This window comes from Mchenga conophoros, linkage group LG4 (genome assembly GCF_057382185.1).
Source record: "Mchenga conophoros isolate Kocher_MC1m ecotype Shallow Benthic linkage group LG4, M_conophoros_male_GT1.1, whole genome shotgun sequence".
Classification (NCBI taxonomy): Eukaryota; Metazoa; Chordata; class Actinopteri; order Cichliformes; family Cichlidae; genus Mchenga; species Mchenga conophoros.
In genome coordinates, this window is record NC_140529.1 from 11,700,633 (window position 1) to 11,725,528 (window position 24,896).

General features: G+C 43.3%; 1 protein-coding gene across 3 annotated transcripts in view; it reads right to left on the reverse strand.

Annotated features, from left to right (window-relative positions):
• Positions 1 to 2,390: 2,390 nt before the first annotated feature.
• The window catches only part of plppr2a (phospholipid phosphatase related 2a), an 87,482-nt gene continuing 64,976 nt past the window's right edge, over positions 2,391 to 24,896 (reverse strand). Inside the window, exons 4-8 of one of the 3 annotated variants that reach the window (XM_085270312.1) lie at positions 18,303 to 18,423; positions 16,348 to 16,598; positions 9,771 to 9,947; positions 7,286 to 7,413; positions 2,391 to 6,242 (exon numbers count right to left, since the gene is read on the reverse strand). In XM_085270312.1, the coding sequence (XP_085126438.1) occupies positions 6,134 to 6,242; positions 7,286 to 7,413; positions 9,771 to 9,947; positions 16,348 to 16,598; positions 18,303 to 18,423 (786 nt within the window). In that variant the 3' untranslated portion in view covers positions 2,391 to 6,133. Of the gene's footprint in view, positions 6,533 to 7,269; positions 7,414 to 9,770; positions 9,948 to 16,347; positions 16,599 to 18,302; positions 18,424 to 24,896 lie in introns of all 3 variants that reach the window. The other 2 variants (XM_085270315.1, XM_085270314.1) reach the window with 2 other exon arrangements.

Sequence of the window (24,896 nt, forward strand, 5' to 3'; positions counted from 1 at the left end):
AAAAAGCATACTTTTAAATTTTTTTGAATTTAAAGTTTCATATGGTTTTCTTTCATGTGGTCATTCCCAGCATGCGTGACACCGTAGTTTAACTTCCTTTCATTCATATTTAATTGATTCATTTGAACATATTTTAAATAAAACTCTGAAAATAACTGGGCTAAAAGATTATAATTCCCCTTCACAATCATTGAGCTCCATCTCAGGTGTGTGTTGGAAAGGAACGCTTTACCCCACATGATGGCAGTACTGAGCCTGCCGTGTCACACAGCTTTAAACAGACTGGGAATTTATGCCGAATGAGACTATGTATGTATTTGTTTTCGGTTTCTTTTTTTCGAATATTTTAAAAGTTGTGCTGTAGGTTTAAAAGAACACTTTGCAGACTTAACAGTTCAGCAGTCATGCGGAGCAGCCTGTGAGAACAGTTGGAACAGCATGTCCCCTGATGATGTCATTATTAAGTGGAAGACTGTGAATAGTTTCTGGAGCTTGATGCGTAAAAACAAGTCTGAACATCACAGCCTCTGAATTACTCATATATGCCAGTGATTCTCTTAATATCTTTCTTAAATGCAATATATCTGATATCCTTGTGTTGGAGTTCCTGCATCATAATAATGTTGCAATTGGCCAATCACATTTTGTGATGTCATAGCCTTGCAAAGTGGGGATAGAAAGCAAAAAACAAAAGGATAAAAAAGGCTTTGTTTATCTAAAACTCCTTTCTGGAACAAATTATCAGCATTTCAATTGTTTTATTTGTTCATTTATACAACATAATGATGTCATGTTAGTCAGATTTACATTATTCGTGTTGGTTCGCTTGTGAAAGTTTTAACAGCATTATCTAATGTCTTGGCTCCTGCTAACCTAAAGCATTGATCAGTTGCATTGTTGATGATCCTGGATCAATGATGATGTAGGAACAACACCAACGCGCGGATATCTCATCAGATCGTGCCATATATATTCTGTTACGGTGCTGGTTCATAAGAAAGATGGCCAAGGGTTCAATGAGGTCAGTGTATGTGCGAGTAATCCCTATGAGCCATACTTTAAGGCTTTTTCTCTACTCCTGGCTTTATAAATGTCAATGAAAGTGGATAGCCTAACCCTGTTAGGAGGGGTGCCCGATGCTAGCTTAAAGGTGGTCTTAATGGAAGAGAAGCTAAAACAGCATGTTTCAGACAGTGGATGAGGTGTGTGGCTGCATCAGCTCGAGATAAATAAGGGTTATTTTGAGCTGTGAAGTATGCAAAGCCACTCTAGTAGAGGCCACGAATAAAGCAGGATGAGTTCCCTATGGAACAGATGGAGGTGGAAATTAGCCAACTACTGCAGGTCTGCTTCGTGACACTTTAATGTTACTTTAACTTACAACTCAGCAGCTAGACATTTTAGAGAGACATAGGGCACCCTGTCTGCAACTGATTTCATACATTTATTCAAAAGTAACTTTAGGTAGTAAGATTTTATGTTTAAAAAAATTAAAGTCGAGAAAAATTACCTTAAAACTTCTCTCATTTTGATTACATTTAAACAACTACTTCACTTTAAAACTTTAAAAGCATAAAAGAACATTTTTTCTGTTCTAATGTTTAAACTTCTGACACCCAGTGAGACTTATCAAGAGACAAAGGGCCTAGGTTATGTAGAGTTAACGATCCAGTAACATGATTTTTAATGATAATGAACATAGAGACATGCTGCTGGTAATACTGCTAAGTACTTTCTGTCAAGTAGAATGTTGGATGTGGGACTTTTTTCATTGCTGTACTGACACATTTGTAAAGAATTTGTCATCTGGAGATATACACCATGTGTATATGGGAAAGGAATGGGAATAATAATGTAGTAAGTTGTGACTAATCATTTTAAATGAATCTGTACCTTTTGTTATTAGTTTTTTCTTTTAATCAGTGATACTTTGGCTCCATGTCAGGAGATCAGAAGATACTTTAGGAGTTGAGCTGCATTTATAAAATACAAAGAAGGGGACAGAAGGCTTTCTAAAAAGCCCTGACGTTATCACTTTTTCCCAACAAAACGAAATGAAATGCAGTCTCAAACCATGACAGTCTCCACTGTGTTTTACATGGCAGTTCACTGTTCTAACTTTCTCCTGACCTCCTCTTTATATATTGATAACCTTTTTAACCAAAAATGTAAAATTTGGAGCTATCACTCCATAAGACCTGCTGATGCTGATTTTTTCGTCCAGTTTTTGTGTGACTTGGCAGCCTTTTCTCCCCGCTTCCTTTCCTCAAGTCAAAAAAAGCATCCTGTTCACATGCAAAACAAATGCAGCAGCTCTGACACACAAAATCACCGCCAATCACTCTGAGAACACAACAGCAAAACAAGAAGTGCAGACTGACACAGACAGCTTTTCTTATTTCAATATCCATTTATTGTTCTCATCACACAAATCTTTACAAAAACAGAGGGTTTGCTGCATCAAGATCAAAGGAAACACGGTCCTGCCTCTGAGTAGCAGATCTGAAGGAGACTGGTGCTTTTTATTCACATGTCAGTCAACTGCAGCGTGTTTGTTGTTTGATTTTTAAACATGTGTTACCGAAGACTTTACAGGAAAGTAAAGCTGCGGCGACGGCAGTCGAGCCGGTGGAGAATCCGAGTCTTCGTGGCGGGCGTGTTTACCTTTCATGTTTGATTGTGTCTCATTTGTGCATTTTGGATCACAGAGGATTCACAGAGAATTTGGACAAATGACAAATTCGCACTTGCAAATGAAATTACAGCCAGTCACTGCTTAGAAAACACTTTCGTTACATTTTGTCATCAAGATTATCTTAAGGCATTTCTGCTTCACTGGGACATTGAAGACTGGAAAGAAATGAGGAAACACATGAAACAAAGGGCCATCATGCAGCAAAGGTCACATGTCTGACTCAGCTTCACAAAGTTGCAGGTACACTATGTGGTATAAGTAGCCCTGGCTCTCTGAGCCATCAAAATGTCACAGTTTTGATTATTTATTTATTTGTTTTTTCAGTGAAATCAAACCTCTCACAAGTACAAGATGCTGATGATAATGAAGCTTAGCATCCATCAGGGAACTATATAAGGGTAGTTTAGCACATATTCTCAATGGTCAAACACATGCTTTTGGTTAAGTAGAAGCTATAATGAAAAATAAAATCTACTGGGTGCTAGATTTGGATCTCCAAAAGATGGTCATTTTTATTTAGCTGAGCACAATTAAAAAAAAATAAAATGAAGAGAAGTTATGTTCTTTTTGTTTTAATTTCCAAAATGATACCTATGACAGCCACATAGAGTGTGAGTGGAGCGTTCGTAAGGAAGGTTAACAAAAAACGTAAAGATATGTAGGCTGATGGAGGATTTAGTTGTTGTCACGCAGTCTGATGGCGTATTATCACTAATGTTATAATGCTAATGATTAGCCAGAGAGGCACATATTTACAACACAGGCCTATCATCAGAAAATTGGGCCATCTTTATCTTACATCCACATGAATGGGGAACCAAAAGCGATACATGCCTTTCCATCTGCAACAATTATTCTTTTCTGGGACCTTGCGGCTTTATTACACAATAGACATGACATTGATGAAGTCAGATAGAGCATTCGAGAAGGGGTAGTGATCAAGGTGGGTTGCAAAGCAGCTTGCAGAAGTGCATTAACTGCAGACAGGCTACACCAACTCAAATAGCATAAGTCGGATCAGCTAATGTGGAATAGCATGAGGATCAGCTGATCTGCTGGTATCATGAATGAGTCTCACTTTATGCCAGATAATTAAGACTTAAGAGCAGTAAGCTCCCTTCAGTGGGGAAACCTCTGGTAACTGTAAAACTGGTCCAAGTAGACAGCAGACAAACAAAGTTAGCAGCTGGCTGGTGATCATAGTAGAGCATAGTAGAACCAAAATAGAAAATATGCCCATTCATCATTAATATTACACCATTCATCAAATTAAAGCTCTTAATCTGTTAAGTTGGATGTGAAAGCTGTTAGATAAAATATTAGTGCTAACTAGAATGCAATAATTTGTGAAATGTGTGTTCACAGCTTGACCTATTGCCTTGAAAAAGGAAAAATAGATCTCTTAGGGTGTTTAGATATCTATGCTTTAAATTTATGGCCCCACTATAAACTGTTGACCTGTCTGGGATGTAACCTCACTCTTGCCCGATCACAACTGAAAAGTAGAGGATGGATGGATGATCAAAGCATGAAAAAAGGAAAGTGAAAATGGCCTAATAAAACTCAGAAAGTCAGGATCACATAGTGTCTGATGTCAGAGTAAAATGACTTTTCCAATCCAGCTTTATTCAGTCCAACAGACAGACGCAGCAAATTGAAACAAAAAGTGAGTCATCTGAGTACTTTCCAACTGATGGTTCAGAGTGGTTCAGCACGTCTGCTCGAATTCTCCATCATTGTAACAAAAACAAGATTTTCCTTCAATCGCCACACAGAGTCTTGGTGATGCTCGTGTAAAAATCACACTCTCAATAGAAAAAAGAGCTATGTACAATATCTTACAGGTTCGGTGTTAGAAAGTGGGGAAGAGGAGAAGGAAAGTACAGTAACAAGTAGGGGGTATAAGTGTGCTTGTGCATGTGCGTGCTTTCAAATATGTTAGAGTTTACGTCTGTAAAACGAGGTCTTCTGTGCTTTGTGTGTCTGTGCTTGTGTGTGTGTGTTTGTGTGTGTGTGTGTGTGTGTGTTTGTTTGTCCAGCAGAGGGAAACATTTCACAGCACAGTGATGGCATATTAGCCTAGATACAGACACCACAGAGTAGAGAGATAAATGGAGAATGTAAAAAACAAAATGTATTTGTAAAGAAAGGAAAAGCAAACAAAGGCAAATGAAGAGAACAAAAGACAAAAGTGGATCGTGAGGGAGTGTGCAAATCAAAATCAGCAAAACTGTCACGCCACACGGAGCGCTTATGGCAACCACGCCGTATATACACAAACGTCAGTAAATCAATATATCAATAAAATCTCAGAAATAAATCACAGTAATTACACGACGCAGCCAAAGGAGACGCCACTTCGGGATGAGCGATGCTGTTCCACAGTTAAATGAAAGAGACATTTTTTTTAAAAGTCAGTTGGCATCACAGAGAAGTGTCCTGTATGAAGGCTCCTCTTTGCAAAAGAATACGAAAAAAAAAAACAAGCAAAAAACAAATATTTGCTCCTGAATGTGATGCACTTAATTTGGCTCACTGTTGTGCCACCTGCATTCGGGAGCTTGGGTTTGTCTCATCCAATGTGTGTTTCTGTTTCACATTAGGTTTTGGCAAAATTGCAACCATCTGAGAGCGACGGAAAACACAAAGTTGATAGCCAAGTGAAGATGTCTGTACCTTCATCCTGTTTGCTTTTGTCTGGTGCTTCTGCTGAAGGATAAGAAACGGATCCTTTGATCCTGGGAAACCTCATGCGAAGCTGACTAGGGCACTGCTACTCAACCCTGGTGGGTGCTTATGCGTGTGTCTGTGTGCACGTGCATGGGATGAAATAAGGAGAGCAAGTGTGTTTGTTTGTGTGTTCATATGGCTTGCTAAAAGGATGTTTTGTACGGGTAAATCTCAGCAGCACACATTTCCTCAGGTGGGTTTCTTTGGTCCAACACGGCGCACGTCAAAGCCGCGTCCTGAGAGCTCACCATCACCTTTCGGGTTCTTTCCTCAAACAGGCGTGCGCTCGTACGGTTGGAGAAAAAGAAGCAGCGGACATTCTCAGTGGTCACCGTTTGATTTCGTTTTTGTAACAGAGCAAACCACTGCTGATGAAAGTGAGCTTCATGTGATTGAGTTTATATACATATAAAAAAATTAGTTACATTTTTCAACATGAAAAAAAAAGGAAAGAAAAAAAAGATGTACCTGACTCTGTACTTATTGATCAGAGCTTTACTTTACTGGTATTCCAACAAAGAGAAAGTCTTTGAAGAGTTTGCCTATCGGTTCCCCGGGGGTTGAGAGGGCAACGGGGGATGTGTGTGCTGTGTATCATGTATTAGGAGGGGTGGGGGGTCTAGACCTGCGTGGAATAGGAGCGGTGCAATGTTGTGTACCGCCCAGCCGGATGGGCGGCGCATTGTGGTGAGTGCTGCTCCGACTGGTCTAGACTTCGCTGGAAATGGAGCGAGACGGTATGAGGACATCGGGGGTGGCGGGGAACCGATAGGGCTGATGGTCATGTGATCTCTGTGAACGGAGATCCCCGCGGAGTCTGCAGGGGAAAGAGAGGAGTGAGAAAGAGAGAGGAGGACGGGGCAGAGAGGAGGCGGAGGAAGAGAGAGAAAAGTGAAGAAAAGAATAATCAAGAGCAATGTACAGGGATGAGTGGAGGACAGAACAGATGTTCGACAGAGCAAAAAACAGAAATAAGGCAACAGATGGTGGAGATAGTGTTGGGGGGGGGGGGGGGGGTGACAACGTTGGGTAAAAAATATTCAAAGCTGGTTAGAATGGTTGGACGTAGGTGTTGTAAGGTGGGGAGGAGGAGGAGAGTGCAAGATGCTGAAGGAGAGTGAGGGACAAGGGAGCAGATTGAAAGGAGAGAGGCAAGGTGGGAGACAGAGGAAAACAAGGCAGTCAGGTGAGGGTTAGAGACAGTGAGAGACCACAGAGGACGCACGATATTTTTCTAAATGCTTCACCCCTGAGAGAATCGCTTTAGAAAATGCAGCGCTTTCGGAGAGCAGATATAACTTGAGGGGATCGCTTCCACAGCTAAGACTATTTTCTTTTAGCCTCTGCTGACTTCACAGTTTCCCTTCAGCCAAGTGCTCTGCATTATATCCAAATGGTAAATAACAGTTGGAGTGTGTCAGCCAAACTGCTGATTCACCTCAAAGACACAAGTGGCTCTCTCTATAAACCAGATAACGTGAAAATTTGTAACACTGTGGGATTTTTAGGAGTAAGCAGCACCTCTTTCCAAAGCAAACATTCACACTAGAATTTGTTCCATCCTCTGACTGAAACATAACCGTGGCTCATTTCACACCACTAGAACAAATCTCACATGCGTTCTTATCAGGGTACAACAAGCCTCGCGTGCGCAGAGATTTAAAGGATTCACTTGGGTGTTTTGCTAGGACTGGGCGTGCGGGTGGGCTTGGAGCATGCATGTTTGAATTTGTTCTTTTTTGAGGAACAAAAGGAAGGTCACGGATTCAGTTAAGAGACAAGGGGTGTGTATCTCAGCCCTTCTGTGAGCACAGTTGTGCCTCACACCCACCCCCGCCCCTTACCTGAGGGCCACTTAACTTTTCGAGTGGACTCTCCACGGAGGGCAGTGTCACCATCGGCATGCCCAGCATTGACTCGGGACGTTGGGGTCGCGGTGGAGGAAGACCGGGCTGCAGCTGTTGGAAGTTGTTAATCACACAAGTCACCTGATGATAGAAACCAACATAAAGAGTTAACTGGGACCAGAATGAGACACATGAGAGAAATTGACCATTTGTCAAATTCAACACCTAATCAGATTGTTCAGTAACAGCTTAGTGGATTTTCCTGTGTGGCAAAATGGTTTACAAGGGCTTTGGGGGAAAAAAGGACCGAATTATCAAAGAGCATGAATGTTAAAGTTATTTTGGGCTTTGGATAAAAACTTTGAACTGTTCTTTTTCCAGTGTACATCTTTAATGGACAAGTTTAAATATTGTTCTCCAATCCACACGGGGTCAAAAGTACTCAAACATACTCAGATATCGACATACATTCACTTAAATCTTCTAATATGTGGTACGAAAGGTTCTTGTCTTTTAACTTGACATGGTCACGGCATATTAACCTCTCATTAGTGATCATGATTGACTACAACTGGTTCTACAACTTTTCAACTCAACATAAAAAGAATTTGACAGTACTCTCTGGATTACTCGATACTCAGAATGGGAAAGTCCACGTGAAAATCTAAGAATGAGAATTACAGATTTACACAAGTTGGGAAGGTCTCAACAACTGCACCATCAGTTCAAATATTTCTATGTAAATGCAAGTTATTTGGATTTTTCCCCACCAGAAAACCCAACTGTCACCCTCAGCTGAGAAGAAATATGTTAGGATATTCAGGAACAACCAAGGAACCACCAAGGTTCCAAGGCATGACCTGGAAACTGCTGGAACACCAGTGTCACTGTCCAAAGTGATGTGGTTTTTTTCACAGCCATGGACTAAGACAGTGCTAACCAAGAAAGAAGGCCCTGCTCCAAAGGTGGCACTGTCAAGCTCAACTGAGACATGCTGCTGCCCACATGGCAAAACCTAACACTCCTGAAGAAAGGTTTTATGTTCAGCTAAAGTAAACAGCAGTGGCGTTTGCAGGGTTACTTAAGTTGGACTACCTGGTATATAATGTTGTGTTACCTGATTGCTAGCGACACAGCTATGTTAGCATAACATTAGCACAGTGAAGCTGGAGGATGAACGCCAACTTTCTTTCCACTCGATAAAAGTTAATGTGAGGGATTCTGGTGATTAGGGACAAATGCAATCGCATAGCAGGATGCTTTCGACCAAAACAGGCGCAGCTTGATGACATCATCAACATGCGCTATCGCGATAGAGCTATATAGTCAAAATCTCTATTGTTGGCCAAATTTATATCGTTTCTATCGTATATCGTTTATATCGTCCACCCCTACTAAGAACACTCCACCAAGCCTCAGGCATGGTTGAGGTAGCATCATAATCTGGGGTTGTTTTGCTGCTGGTTGTATTGCATTACATTAGATTAGAAAAAATCCAAAATAAAGTCAAACATTTGCACCCAATTCTTGCTTTTTAAAGTCATTAAAGAGTATCCTAGAAAAAGAATATATCAAAGAAATAATTAGGAGTCCAAAGTTACCATGGCATTCATGCTCATGATGAGTGGGTGTAAACTGCAAAACATTATCAGGCACCGCTAACTACTGTTAGGTCTGCAACTTTCAGTTACATGATTTTTCATAATTTGGGGTCTCTATGCCACTATAATAGGTTTGAAATGAAACACTCTGTGTACAATTGAAATTGAGACTCTCAACTTTGATTCAATGAATTATACAAAACATTTTGTTACCTGTTTAAATGTTACAGTTATTTTAAGGAGTAACCTAGAAATTCACTTAAAACAATTTTATAGTCAGATTAAGGTTATTTTTCAGTATTTCTTTATCAGTTAGGCAAAGAAAATGTCTTGAGTAATTTATTATTGTGGTACTTGCATTGGGAAACTGTTATAGTGGACCAAAGCAATTGGTCAAAACAAAACCAGATACTATAGCGGGAAAGTTAGAACCAACCAAAGCATGACTCATGCCATGAAAATGTAAAGCTCGCCAGGTATAGTAACAGTAACAAAAAGGGGTGTGGTTTAAAAAAATGGTTGCTTGACTTCTGCTACTGTGGTGCAGCATATTAAAATTGCATGTAAACCTATTTCCGAATGTCATTTAATCTGTTGAGATATTAATGTGGTCTTTAATCATCTGATTGATATGTAGCCCATTAATGACCGTTTTTGTCTTTTTTCATAATTAAAAGCACCTAACAGGACATTTTTCTAAGACACATTGTTTTAGATTATGAAGAAAGATAATAAATTACCATATGAGACATTACACAGCTGTTTTCACAGTGCTCTCAGGGGCAAGTAAGCTCGTCTTTACATGCAAAGATGGAGCGCTTAAAAAACTGAGAACATGTCTTTCTTTTTTAATCTATTTGTCTGCCTGTCTCTCTGCTCCTTCTATTCTCTCCTCACCAAAAACACAGCGATGGCTCCCCCAGTGAAGAATCCCGCCAGGACATCAGCCCAGTGGTTGCGGTACTCAGCCACTCTGACCACACCGACTAGCATGGCGAGACAAAGCAGCGTGAGGCTGATAGTGGGCTTGGTGAGCCGCGTGCCTTTGGTTTTGAACACCAGTGTCACGTACATCTGCAAAGAAGCATAAGGGAGGGAGCGCACAGTAGGGTGCAACAAACACAGAAAGCCACAAAGAGCATGCAAGTGCATAAGATACATCACTATTTTAAACCAGGTAATAAGACGTACAAGAGATTTTCTTCCTGTAATTGGCTGGTTAAAGTGGACCTATGTAGCTTGTCCTTACTTTCTCTCATTATATATTCAGCTACACTAGTGGATGGTCATATTAAACACAGCATTTACCTAATCATAAGGGGAACTAATCATAAGAAAGTTAGCTTAAAAGGGAATGGAGCATAAAGCAGGTGAACTGAGGAACTGCACTAAGTGGCATAGCATAGGATAAGTTACAAGAATAAAAATACTGAGATAAAAGTGAGCATATTATGCCACCTTTAAAGTTAAAGTACCTGTTAACTGTTTCGACAAAGGGAGGAAATATATAATCTGAAATTTTGTTCAGGCTAAACACAAATCAAATTTTTGAGGTGGCAGAAATCAGCATAAGTATCCACTTGATTACATCAAATAACAGCCAGTGTTATTTCTTGTTCAGCGTGGTAATGATTGTTTACAAATGACAAATACAAACTGGTAGAAACAAACTAATCAGTGTTGAAATAATTGGTAGGTGGTGCCTTTTTAACTGAAGGCAGCATTTCTGCAAATGTGTTTGTTAAGGTCTGTTTACTTGCATACATCCTTGTTTTGCTTAAATGTGAGTGGTAAAAGGTAAAAAGGTTAAATTTATATTAGTGCTGTCAGCGTTAATCTTGTTAAAATGACCTTAACTCCATAACTGCATTAAAGTGGCAAATCTCCATTAGCGAGTTATCGCGGATAGCCTGGTGCGTGGGGCTGCAAGGCTGTGGTTAGCTCTTTAACGCGTTAGTGCCGTGCAGCCACGTGTGAGTGAGAGAGATAGATAGATAGATAGATAGATAGATAGATAGATAGATAGATAGATAGATAGATAGATAGATAGATAGATAGTTAGTAGGGGTGCAACGATATTCGTATCGATATTGAACCGTTCGATACAGTGCTTTCGGTTCGGTACGCATATGTATCGAACAATACAACATTTGTAATTTATTTTATCAATTTTCCTTCTGACGATGCTGTCTGTGTTGAGCGCTCAGTGAATCTGCGTTCGACTACTCCGCCTAGGCTGCACTGTCGAGCGCAGATCCACTGAGCGCTCAACACAGACAGCATAGTCAGAAGGAAGAGCGCAGGGCAAGCTAGCAAGACAGAAGTTAAGCTCTCCTTGCAACATGGACCTCCCCCAACCTCAATCAGATCTGGCGTTTGGAATTATTTTGGTTTTCATGTGACGTATGACCCTGAAGGTAAGCGAGTCATGGACTAAAGTAAAACAGTATGTTGGATGTGCCATGCAATGCTCAATTACATGGGTGGGAACTAGGGTTGCCAACTCCCTGAAAAATAAATAAGGGACACCTCGTGGCCATGGCCGGGCAACCCAGTTGTCTTCACCCTTCCCAGTGTGGTAGCTCTTTTTTTGTGTGTGAAATTATTTTTTAACCATTTGACTTGAACTTGATTTAAGCAGATGCATATTCTTTGTGATATGACCATATGGGAAACAAATGATCATTTAGCCATTTATTTTTAGCTCAAAATGACAACATTAACACAGTAAAACAGGTCTCTTTCTTAAACAGAAGCCTGTCATGCTTAACTTTTGAGAATATAAGTAAATCTTTCTTTAAAAGAACTCTGTCCTGCTTAACTTAAAATTATATAAATTAATAGAAAGCAATAGAACGAAAAATATTCTTGTAACAGTGCACATTTAGTGCATTTAGTACAGTTGGCTTCAGTTGAGGTATTATTTCAGCTTTTCTAAAGCTAATCAGCTGCTCCTGTTTGTAAACCCACTTGTTCCCATGATTACGCATCTTAACTCATCATCATTATTCATCTATGTATTACTTTTATGTATTAGTGATCTATTTGTTGTAATCATCTATCCTTGCAGTTGTTTATTACACAAAATAAATTATATTATTACACTTCTGGCCACATAGCCCTGATATTCACTGCACATGCCCATATTAACCTTAACCAGAGGGTTTAAAAAAAACAAACCACTGTTTACATACCATATCTGCTTCTGCCATGGCCTGGCGGACAAAAAATTGGTAAAGGGTTCCCCGAGCTTTCACGCCCCTCATGTTCTTCATGTGCCCACCAATAGAAGCATGCCTATGGAAAAAGTGCGCCAGCACACAGTGCAGTGCGCTTTATAGTGCACTTTTCCAGCCAGGTGTTTTCCTTTTCCCATTCCTCCCTGTACTTTTGCAGCCTTTTTTTTTTTCTTTCTTTGAGCGAACAAACATTGCTGCTCTAATGCTGGGCTTACACTGTGCGATTTTTGGCCCATTTTGAGCCGATTTTTGAGTCGTGCGACCGATTTGGTGATCAGCCCGATTTTGGCCTTCATCGTGCGTCGTGTAGTATACGTGGGGTAACGAGAAGCGATTAACACCTCACGACCAGCTCCCGATCATCAATCGCTCGTGAGGGTGTCACCGCAGCTGCTCACGCGCAAACACGTAAACGTCGGTGAAAAAGACGTTGCAGCACAGCTGTGCAGCGTGTGATCTGGACACAAGCGATGGAGGCACAACTTGTAGAACTTTGGAAAGCTCATCCGAGCCTTTTCCATGTGGCATCACAAAATTATCACGACCACAACAACCGTGAAAATAGTTGGATTTACATTGCTGCTCAATCACAGCTGCCTGATCAATGTTTTTCATTAGCAATTTAGCAAAGTTGATGGTGGTGTGTCTGTGTGAGTGAAAGACAGAGAGAGCGAGCGACAGATTTTCTGTTATAACCTTCATTTTATGGACGCACAGTGTGCCGTCCGAGACTTGCACCGCAGTGTCGGCGTTTGTTTCCCTGTTGGCCATGCTTGTTGTTGTGGTCATCGGTTGTCTTCCGGTATTTTCTCCGTAAGCGACCTTTCCTCAACCAATGAGATGAGCGGTAATCTGACTTGTCATACTCGAATTGTCATAAGTGTGCTGTCAGCTCATTGGTCACAAAGCAGGAGAGGGGCTGGGAATTATGTTTTCAAACAAAGTGTTAATTCCATTAAAAGTTATAGACTACTTTTGATTCTCACTGTATTACGGGACAAAGTGCGTCCCTTATTAGCTCAATACGGGACGTGTACTTTTGTTTCTAAATACGGGACGATTCCGTTTTTTAAGGGACGGTTGGCAACCCTAGTGGGAACTAGTGTGTTAGCGCAGTAAGCTCGTTAACGTGTTGGCCGTCTAGCCCCATGCACGGGGCGATCGGCGGTAGCTCGTTAACGGAGATTTGCCGTGTTGTGGCGTTAAGGTCATTTCAACGAGATTAACCTGAAAGCACTAGTGAGAACACAACGAATATGACTGCACATTTACGCCGACATCATCCTAGTGCAAAGACAAAAACAACAAGCATGCTACTAACTTTAGCCGAGTCATTTAGACAGCTGTTAGCACATGATTCTCCTTATGCTGCTGAGAATATAGCCCAGAAGAAGCGGATAGTATAGCTTTTATTTTGGAAAGAGACATTTCTCTGTAAAAAACTCTCTTTTCCAAAGATGAGTGATTCCTCAATCAGATACAGGGCTCGCAATATCGCTAGCCCGACGTCCTGGGGCTAGCGATTTTTCCAGTCGGGCTACCAAAATCTATCTCTGCCCTGCCCGTCGGGCTATTGTAGGAAGGAAAAATATATGTCAATGCTTTTGCATTCTTTCAGAAATTTAGCTGGGTAATTATATCATTGGCATCGGTGAGCCACTGTCAATATGTGACATATTGAAATCGTGTTTGAATTTGCGCTTGTTTTTTGCTTTCACTTTGCAATCGCGCGAACTGTGTATAGAGAGCGACAGCACTGATCTGTGAGTGATGATAATTTGTGCACCAATTCCTCTGGCATCGTCTTATTAATCGTTAGCTTACTATGCAAACATGACAAGTGAAATCTCCCGCAGCAAGCTTAAACATGTGAGAGGTTGATCGCGCAGAGAATCGCTGAGCTTATGTGAGTGCGTGTGTAAAAGCAGCAGGATATATATTTTAGTTCTGCTGAGCCAAATAAGACAGGTCAGGGTGAAGAAGTGACAGCCAAAGAAAAGCTTACCACAAAACGGAGAAGTTATGACAAATCAGACTATAAGGCAAAAAGAAAGTGCAGCTTTATGGTTTCATGGACAAAATAATTTCTGTGGCTGCAATATGACGAGCTAAATAACCAGGGCTGCACATAAGTGGTCCGCAGGTGCGCATTCGCTGTCAAAATAAAAAACACGCACAAGGGTTAGGGTTAAATTTAAAAACTGTACTTTTGAGTTAAAATATATATTTATAATTTTAATAAATGACAAATTAAAAAGGCATGAACATTTTTTTTGTATCGAAAAAATATCGAACCGTGACACCAAAGTATCGAACCGAACCGAACCGTGAATTTTGTGTATCGTTGCACCCCTAATAGATAGATAGATAGATAGATAGATAGATAGATGAGCACTCGACTTTGACCGAGTCAAAGTCCAGACCTCAACCCAAGTGAAAACTTGTAGCAGGACTATAACAGAGTGGTGCATAAATGAGTGCCCACAAACCTCAAAGAACTTAAGCAAAGTCCTAAAGAAGAAAAGAAAACACTTATTTCAAGTAGAGATGGCACGATACCACTTTTTTATGTCCGATACCGATACCGATATCATAAATTTGGATATCTGCCGATACCGATATGAATCCGATATAGTGTTTTTTAATCAACAAAACTGTTTTTTTTAATATCTTGCTGCATTTTGTATAAGTTCATACTCAAGTTTAAAACAACAACTACACTAAAGCTATTCTGTTATACCTGTATGCAAAAAAAAAAAATTTCATAGTTCAGCAATACTGATCAATCTAATAAACTTAAACCTACACCATCCTCCCTATTCTGGTATTTTAAAGAGTACTTAGCGTAAATATTAAGCAACCTAACTAATAGGGTTCCAACTCCCAGCAACAACAAAAATAAATAAATAAAAAATAGGGAACCACCCCTCACACTCCACCTCATGATGCTTAATCGACGTAATCAACTTTAATTTGATGCAGTGTGAAAAAAAAGGCACAGAAATCAATTTTTTTTTCAAGAAATATTAAATAGATTCAACATCTTTCTTCAACAAAAGTGCAGACTGCACAGATGGTACCTTTCCAAAGGAAAAAGTACTATAGCTTACTAGGGTATATATATTAGACTTAATAGTCACTATATACTATATACAGTAATTGACTTCTATTCATTTTACATCAAATTAAAACTTTGGGTGTCAGATAATTATTTATTAAAAGCTAGACATTTTAAATGAGAATAAGAAAGAAAAGTATGTCTTTGTGCCCCCTTTTCCCTGTTAATGCCCTATCGGCCCCCCTGGCTAAACTTTGCTAGATCCGCCCCTGCACAGTTACCAGCCGTCAGCTACGTAGAAAAAGATCCTCGAGTAGAAAGTAATATTAAATAAATTCTAACAACAGCTTATCAAGCTTAAACGTGCTGCTGTTGTTCAGCCACTGGTTTCCTCTTTCTGGTGCAAAGTGGGCCAAAAACAAACCAGAGAGACGGACTCACTCGCGACAGAAAAGCAGATCAGCTGATCATTAAGCAGTTTCATGATTGAAGTAGCAGCAAGAAGAGGCAGTCGCTTGTTAAGCTTAACGCAGGAATGCTTTACAAACATTCAGAGATGGACTTACACACTTGCTTTACTTCTCTCGGGGATAACTTTGTCGGAGATGACATGCCGGGTTGCTAGCGAAGCTCCAAATGCTATCCAGACCACCGACAGGTCCCGCATGCCACAGCCGCTCTATCACATGATGCATACTGCTCCGACGTGCTAACGTTCTGAGGTGAGTTACGGTGTGTTGCAAGTTTTGTGAGGTGCTTTCATGATATTTAATGGATCGGATTACATTTTGTATTTTTCTCCGATATCCGATCCAGTAATTTAGGTCAGTATCGGACCGATACCGATACGTAATATCGGATCGGTCCATCTCTAATTTCAAGTTATGGATGCTAAAAGCAATTCAACAAGCCATTTTATTGCCGTTTTCCACAGGACCCTATGTAACTTTCCTTTTCAAATGACTGCATTCTTTAATATGTGATGGTCTTCTTTGATTTCATCCTAATCTGAGATCTAGTGGCAATGGTGTTCACTAAAAACAGAAAGTTTGGCATGGGCCTGAAATAACACAGTAAAGACAGCAGGTGGGCTTCAATTGCTAGAACACATCTGAAACTCCCGTTAAGTCTTAAATCTTTACAGTAGCAATATCACCTCCAGTTTTGTCCAACCTACCACTGTGTACACTGCTGAGTAGACGCTGAGTGCTGCATCCTTAGATGGGAAGGATTTACGTGCAGACATAACAATCAGTGGGTTGCCTGTGCAGGCCCGTCGCTCTGTGATGTACTGCATCGTGGACTGGCAGCCTAATGCTGTGTAGTTTGGTCGGCAGGCAGACAGGAAGTGAGGCGTCTGGTTTCCTGTCACTACCTGGCCGGCATTGGCGAAAATGGTCGTGGTGAATAGACCAAAGGCATAAACACCTGGACAGGACAAGAGTGTAGAGAAGGGGGAATTGTGGAAAAGTTAATAAGCAAGCATATATTTTATTTTTATTAAAAGAAAATATAGATTTTGAAAGAGACACACGTCACCAGGTGATAAAAGTAGTAAATGCTTCTACTTCAAAGAGCCCCAACACATTATTATGTGTGAAATTGCAACAGAATCCTCCTCCTCAGCTGATTCAGCTCAAGATGCAGATTGGTAGGCTTCTTAATATTCATGGGAGCCTTACTGCCAGGATCCTGAGCAATCTACCTCAAACATTATGCCACATTTGATCATCCAATTAACAGCTTCATGTGCCAGCTGTGGCTGACAAACAGCAGGTCAGGTTTTTCCAGTTCAGCAATTTCTTTCATAATGTTAAATGGTACTTTTTATTCTCTTTTATTTTTCATCATTCAATTACACACTTATGAAGCACTTATTTATAGACTGAGGATGCCTGTAAGTGAGAGCCCCAATGTTAAAAAAAACAAATAAACAGATTAAAGCCTGCCATCGAGCAGTGCTGGGTCCAACACATCCCAAAGTAATGTGTTACTGCACTAAATTCAGTAATTATATTACGGTTACATTAAAGTCATTACTTGTGTTACAAGTTATCTGCACGCTGAGTGGATACCCTATATATGAACGAGCCCATTACCATTTACCATCAAACAAATAGCTAGCCAAGAACCCAAAGTGACGTTAAATCTTACTGCATGCTGACCCCAGCCCAGCAGCCAGAGTTTAGTCTTGCCCAGGTAACGAAAGCAGTGATGAGCAGTCAGTCTTGCAGCATTGTAGCATTAATTTCTACCTGTTCATGTTTCTATAGTAGAACATGAACAAGTAGAACTGTGGAAATCACTTTAAACTCTCTTTAGGTTGTTTTTCAATGCTGAGTAATTAAGTAACAAAGTAGATTAAAGTTCATCCAGAATGTTCTCACAGTGCTTCACTTGTTCCACATTGTGTCATGTAAAGCCTTGTTCCATTATATTATACAGCAATTACAGTCTCAAGTCTTTTGGAATGTGATGCTACAAGCATGGCATACCTGTTTTTAGGGCAGTTTCTTCTTTGCAGAACTACCGAAAAAAATAGAAAAAATACACCCAGTGGCTGTGTGCTTAGGGTAGTTGTCCTGTTGGAAAATGAACCTTCACCCCAGTCCTGAAGCCAAGAGTGCTCTGGAGCTGTATATCATCATGGACGTCTCTGAACATTGCTGCACTCCATGTTCATCTTTCCCTCAACCCTGACTAGTTCTCAGTTCCTGCTGCTTAAAAACATCCCCACAGCATGATCCTGCCACCACCATGCCCAGTGCTTGGTGCCTTTGTTACTAATGGTCACACGCCGCAAAATGTGGACCAAGTGAAGTGCTGTGAATATTTTGCACTTTTAAGAAAAGTAATACATTACTTTGTTGAAAATGACTAAGCATTGCCCAGTACCTCAAAGTCTATGTGATGTTTAAACAAGTCAGTGTCAGAATACAACAGGTAAAGAGAATTCATTAAGTGTTTGTTACAACTCCAGCTACCTGCACACTGCACCGAGCTTCCATCCTTTTGGAGGAATCGTGACCTGACACTGTCCACAGTTTATATATGAAAATGGTTAGAAAGATTTAGATGTGTCACTTCAAAAGCCTGAAAAAGGGACTGTGGAAGACACTACAGCATGCTCACCCAAGAAGCGTATTATGCGTCTCAGTAAGGGGTTGAAGTAGCAGCAGTCTGCAGTCACAATGGTCTTCTCCTGGGTTCCCTCTGCCTTGGTGAAGAAGGCGCACAGCTCTCCAACAAGAATCTGGAAACACACAAAAAACATAGTAGCCATGGTTCCATCCATCCATCCATCCTCTACTTTTCATTGTGGTCCAGATCACAGCGGCGGCAGTCTAAGCAGAGATAACCACATGGGAGCCAAAAGCAACCTCCTCGGTTGCCTTTGTCACAGGACGGATCCTAGACATAAAACCACCTCAGCTGGCTTCATTCAATATAGAGTAGCAGCTCTAGCCCCTTCAGAATAACTTGCATGCTACCTAGAAGGCTAAGCCCTTCAGAAGAAGCTAATTTCTGCTGCTTTTATACAGTGTTATTCTTTTAGGGGTAATTCAGATATATACATATAAAGGAGAGGACTGGAACATAGATTGACCAGGCCATCTACAGACACATCTTCACATTATGTTTTGGTAAATCTTCAAAAATTGTTTTGTATAATATCACTATAATTTTTTAAAAAATACACTCCAAATACCATTTCTAGGTGCACCAATAGTACTGGGGGTTGTGTGTGCATAGACCAAGTTTAAGCATGCCATTTGTGCATGACTCCATTGTGATCCCTGTAGTTAGTGAGTCAAAGTTACTACCTGGTTTTATTTTATTTTTTCTTTATTTTTTGTGTTCCTCTTGTTCTTCCGGTGTGGTTTTGTGGTATGATGTGCCATGTTGTCCTGATAGGGGATGCAGCCACCATTAGAAGGTGCTGACAGCAATGGTAAATAATATCCACAAGCATGCAAGGCACCAAGGTTTCAGAACATTACATTGCAACGCAATAATCAATTAGGTTCACTTAACCTCTCAGTGGTTTTAATGGCATGGCAGGAATGGAGTGGCAGGAATAGAAGCGATCATATTATATGTTACAATTGAACAACTCATAAACTCCATAGACTGTTCACTGCAGAATGACAATGAGCTCAGGATTTGTTTATCTTCAGCTATAAACATGACATAGCTCTACAAAGGATTTAGCCATGACAGTATTGCGGCTCCAAACATTACTTATGATCTCAGAACCCACTGTGCGAAAATAGCTAATTACACACTTTAGTTATCATCTCTTTAATTAAGTGTGAGCTCTCTGGCTGTAGTGCCATAGAGCTGTAACCTCAGTACAGTGCTGCACATTCTGTGAGCGAAAAATAGCAGTCATCGTTGCTGGGTGCTCACAGTTTTATTGCTGTTTTTGTGATGAGCATCAGGCTTGGAGCAGAGAGTCTGGTCAGATGACTTTGTTCAATTCGCTCCCAGCGAGTCTGAACAGTGGTGGCTTTCCAGACTGATGATCCCTTAATGGGCTGCAACTGTGAGGCTCATCTGTATGAGAGCCTACTCCACTCAAAGACTATAGCACACACTGCAACAGAGCCCTGAGTAACCACCTATGGCAGATATATCCTTCATCATCCTGACAATATGCATGCAGACTGTGACAGAAGTGGGACCGACATTGACACTGATTGTGTTCCACAGATTCATGAGCCTTGCTCTTACTCTTTCCATGCTTAATATAATTCACCATTTACATTCACAGTGGCAATATCTGAAGCACTTCTGTAAAAGGAAACGGAGCAGGAGAAAATGAAAGAAAGAAAGATGAGAGATGCAGAAAATGATCGCGTTTCAGTCAGGTTTGATAAATTTCCATGAGGGACCAGCCAAGCTGAAAGAGTTAAAAGCATGCAGGGAGCCAGCCAGTGCAGCTGTCATGGTCCTGAGTCTGAGGACTCAGTGTTTTGTGTTCCTTATGCTTTTGTTCATTCAGAGTGTGTATTCTGTTGTGATTTTGCCATTTTTTAGGTTTCTGTTCTTTGCCTGCCTGCTTCCACTTCTCTGTGTTCCCTCTGTCTGTCCATGGTGTTATTGTGTCTGCTCATGAGTCTGCCTGTCAAGTTCAGTGTCCGGTCTGGTTCTCTGTGTCTGTTAGTTTCCTGTTTTATTCTGAAAGTTCATGTCTCATGTCAGTGTGTTCAGTTTTACCTCTCCCCTGTCTCGTTAGCCTTATTGCTCCCAGCTGTGTCTCCCTCCTGTGGCCCATTCCCTGATTACTCCCCGTGTATTTAAGCCCTGTGTTTTCCTGTGCTCTCTGTCGTGTCGTCTGTTTAACTCCATGTCAGTCTGCATTATTCTGTTACCTGGTATTCATTCTGCGTCTCTCTGCCATCTCTCTTTGTGCATTTCGCTCCTCCTCCCGTGAGTGTCTGGTTTAAGTTTTGTTCTTTAGTTTTCCCAGTTTAGGTTTGTTTACTCCCCGCTCTGCTCTTCCTGTTTTGTCACTTTATCACCTCTGCAAATAAATTTTCACTCGCACCCCAGTCAGTGCCTGCATCTTGGATCCTTTTCTCAATTCACCACACGACTGCTGTGCAGCCGTGACAGTACGACACGACCACAAGATGGATCCAGCGGTCTTGGCCGGGGAGAGCGACCTCACACGTGCCCTACGCCTGGTGGACTGGGTAACCCACACCTCCAATGCACGAGCGAAAGTTGTGGGGATAAATGCCGTTGAGGCAATCCTGGCCGGAAATCCCTATCTCCACCAGGTCCGGGGATTTACAGACTTAATCGCTGAGCTGCATAAAGCCCAGGAAGCGGTGCAAGCTCGGGAAGTAGCCAATTGTGCCCAGCAACAATGGACTACGACCGCCACAAAGCATCCGTCTCAGATTCACCCACCGGAGGTTTCACGGCCCGACCCCCCAGAGGTTTTTCCCTGCCTGTCGGAGCCGTCAGCGGTGGGGAGGAAACATTCGCGCCACCGACGCTTCACCCCACAGCCGGATTCAGGGACTCCTGTGCGACCAGCTGTGGTGAGTTTTAAGGACGCTGGTGCTTCTGGGACTGTGTTTTCTGGGGCCGTTCATGGGGAGGGTAAAGACAGTACACGGCGTTTACCTACCTTCGTGGTAACTGACCTCTCACAAGTTGGCATTTTCAAAACATCCATAACAGTAGCTGACTGTGTTTCATCCACTCCACCACCAACTCCAGTCTCACTTCAACCAGTACATCAGCCTTTAGCCAGTTCATTAGCCCAGCCTGCATCTATGCCATTAGCCCGATCACCCGTTCCCTCCATACTGGAGGCTGTGTCTGTGCCACCCATTTTGAATCTCGTTCCTAGCACCCATTTTGAGCGGAGAGACAAATGCATTAAAACCACTCTAGTTTCTCAGAAACTGGCTAATTTAGAGACTGTTACTCGCCCCAGGGCCTCCCCAGAGGCTGGGTCTCAGCCCCCAGCAGACTCAGGACCCCTGGCGGTTAAGAAGCCAGCTGAGGACCACACCCGGCCGTCGCTGCCTGAGCAGACCCAATGCTCTGTGCAGCTGCAGTCTGCCATGTGTTTGCCAGAGGCCCGTGCGCCTGCTGGTTCTGTTCTGTCCCTGCCAGAGGCCCGTGCGCCTGCTGGTTCTGTTGCGTCCCTGCCAGAGGCCCGTGCGCCTGCTGGTTCTGTTGCGTCCCTGCCAGAGGCCCGTGTGCCTGCTGGTTCTTTTCTGTCTCTGCCAGAGGTCTCCGCACCTGCTGGTTCTGTCCTGTGTGTGCCAGGGGCTTTAGTGCCCACTGGTTCTGAGACTGTTTTTGCTGGGGGGCCCGAGGAGCCCGTCCAGCTTTCTGCCTCGTCAGCTGGGGGGCCCGAGGAGCCCGTCTAGCCATCTGCCTCGTCAGCTGGGGGGCCCGAGGAGCCCGTCCAGCCATCTGCCTCGTCAGCTGGGGGGCCCGAGGAGCCCGTCCAGCCATCTGCCTCGTCAGCTGAGGGGCCCGAGGAGCCCGTCCAGCCTTCTGCCTCGTCAGTTGGGGGGCCTGAGGAGCCCGTCCAGCCCTCAGCTGCAGTCTCATCACCCTCGCCTGGTCCAGCTTCCGCTTCCTCATCAGCATCGCCTGGTCCAGCATCTGCTTCAGCATCGCCTGGTCCAGCATCTGGTCCAGCATCCGCTTCAGCATCGCCTGGTCCAGCATCCGCTTCAGCATCGCCTGGTCCAGCATCCGCTTCAGCATCGCCTGGTCCAGCATCTGCTTCCTCATCAGCTGCTTCGTCTGGTCCAGCCTCAGCATCCTCATCAGCTGCTTCGTCTGGTCCAGGCACTGCTTCATCCTCATCAGCTGCTTCGTCTGGTCCAGCCACTGCTTCATCCTCATCAGCTGCTTCGTCTGGTCCAGCCACTGCTTCATCCTCATCAGCTGCTTCGTCTGGTCCAGGCACTGCTTCATCCTCATCAGCTGCTTCGTCTGGTCCAGGCACTGCTTCATCCTCATCAGCTGCTTCGTCTGGTCCAGCCACTGCTTCATCCTCATCAGCTGCTTCGTCTGGTCCAGCCACTGCTTCATCCTCATCAGCTGCTTCGTCTGGTCCAGCCACTGCTTCATCCTCATCAGCTGCTTCGTCTGGTCCAGCCACTGCTTCAGCCTCCTCATCAGCTGCTTCGTCTGGTCCAGCCACTGCTTCAGCCTCCTCATCAGCTGCTTCGTCTGGTCCAGCCACTGCTTCAGCCTCCTCATCAGCTGCTTCGTCTGGTCCAGCCACTGCTTCAGCCTCCTCATCAGCTGCTTCGTCTGGTCCAGCCACTGCTTCAGCCTCCTCATCAGCCTCGCCTGGTCCGGCTCCAGCATACTCATCAGCCTCGCCTGGTCCAGCCTCCGCTTCTGCTTCAGCCTCGCCTGGTCCAGCCTCCGCATCCTCATCATCCTCATCAGCTTCGTCTGGTCCAGCCTCCGCCTCCGCCTCGTCTGGTCCAGCCTCCGCTTCGCCTGGGGCTGCAGGGGCCACGCAGCCTTCAGGTCCCCTACTACCACCTCCACATCGTCGGTCATCTGCCAGGCCGCTTGTTGGGCATCTCCGCCACTGTGGACGCCCTCCTGAACGCCCTCCTGAACGCCGCCACTACCTTCCACGTGGCCGGCCTCCGGACTTGTTTCCACACCGCTGTTGCCGTCCGCACGGTCGGCCCCCAGAGCTGTTTCCACGCCGCTGTTGCCGTCTGCACGGTCGGCCCCCAGAACTGTTTCCACACCACTGCCTACTGCGTGGCCAGCCTCCGGACCTGCCCCACTGCTGCTGCCTTTCACGCGGTCGGCCCCCGGAACTGAACTGTTTTGGCCTCCGGGTCGGCCCCCTGACCTTGTCCGTCTGGGCCTTTTCGGACTATGTCCCTCCGTCCTGGACCCCCACCGCCCGCCCTGTTCGGGTCGTTTTCTGTTTTTTGGTTCGTGGGGGTTTTTTTTGGCTTTGGTCCGTTTTTGTGTTTCTGTTGGGCTGTCTGGTGCCAGCCCTTGAGGGGGGGGGGGGTACTGTCATGGTCCTGAGTCTGAGGACTCAGTGTTTTGTGTTCCTTATGCTTTTGTTCATTCAGAGTGTGTATTCTGTTGTGATTTTGCCATTTGTTAGGTTTCTGTTCTTTGCCTGCCTGCTTCCACTTCTCTGTGTTCCCTCTGTCTGTCCATGGTGTTATTGTGTCTGCTCATGAGTCTGCCTGTCAAGTTCAGTGTCCGGTCTGGTTCTCTGTGTCTGTTAGTTTCCTGTTTTATTCTGAAAGTTCATGTCTCATGTCAGTGTGTTCAGTTTTACCTCTCCCCTGTCTCGTTAGCCTTATTGCTCCCAGCTGTGTCTCCCTCCTGTGGCCCATTCCCTGATTACTCCCCGTGTATTTAAGCCCTGTGTTTTCCTGTGCTCTCTGTCGTGTCGTCTGTTTAACTCCATGTCAGTCTGCATTATTCTGTTACCTGGTATTTATTCTGCGTCTCTCTGCCATCTCTCTTTGTGCATTTCGCTCCTCCTCCCGTGAGTGTCTGGTTTAAGTTTTGTTCTTTAGTTTTCCCAGTTTAGGTTTGTTTACTCCCCGCTCTGCTCTTCCTGTTTTGTCACTTTATCACCTCTGCAAATAAATTTTCACTCGCACCCCAGTCAGTGCCTGCATCTTGGATCCTTTTCTCAATTCACCACACGACTGCTGTGCAGCCGTGACAGCAGCAGTGCTGTGAAGTGCATGCCCAGCCAAGTGATTTCTTTCATTAGAGGCACACGGCCCCACTGGGTTTCCCATGGCAACCATCTAAACACTAATATAAGCATGAAATCAAAGCTACGGGGGGATTAATCAGAAGCTTCAAATCAGAGATGTTATGGGTAGTATGAGACTCTGGACAAGCATTTAGGGGGCAATTAAAAGGCAGGATAGCGTCTATTTCCACAGGGACAGCTTGTCTGCAGAGCATTTAAGCCTGGGTACGCCACAAAATATGAGATAATAGCGCTTTTTAACACTTTACCTGGGGCATAGATGTGGAGGAGTGGGTGGCAGGCATTTTAGAAGCATTTAACAGCACTATAACCCCAAAAAGCCTTTATTTTTAAGGCTTTACAAAACCCCACACTCAACATTCCCAACTCCTCACTGCTTCTAGCACTGTCCATCCTGCCCCTATTGTCCAGCTGACATAATCCTCCCAAGAGAACCTCTTAGTTGACAAAATTGATATGCTTGC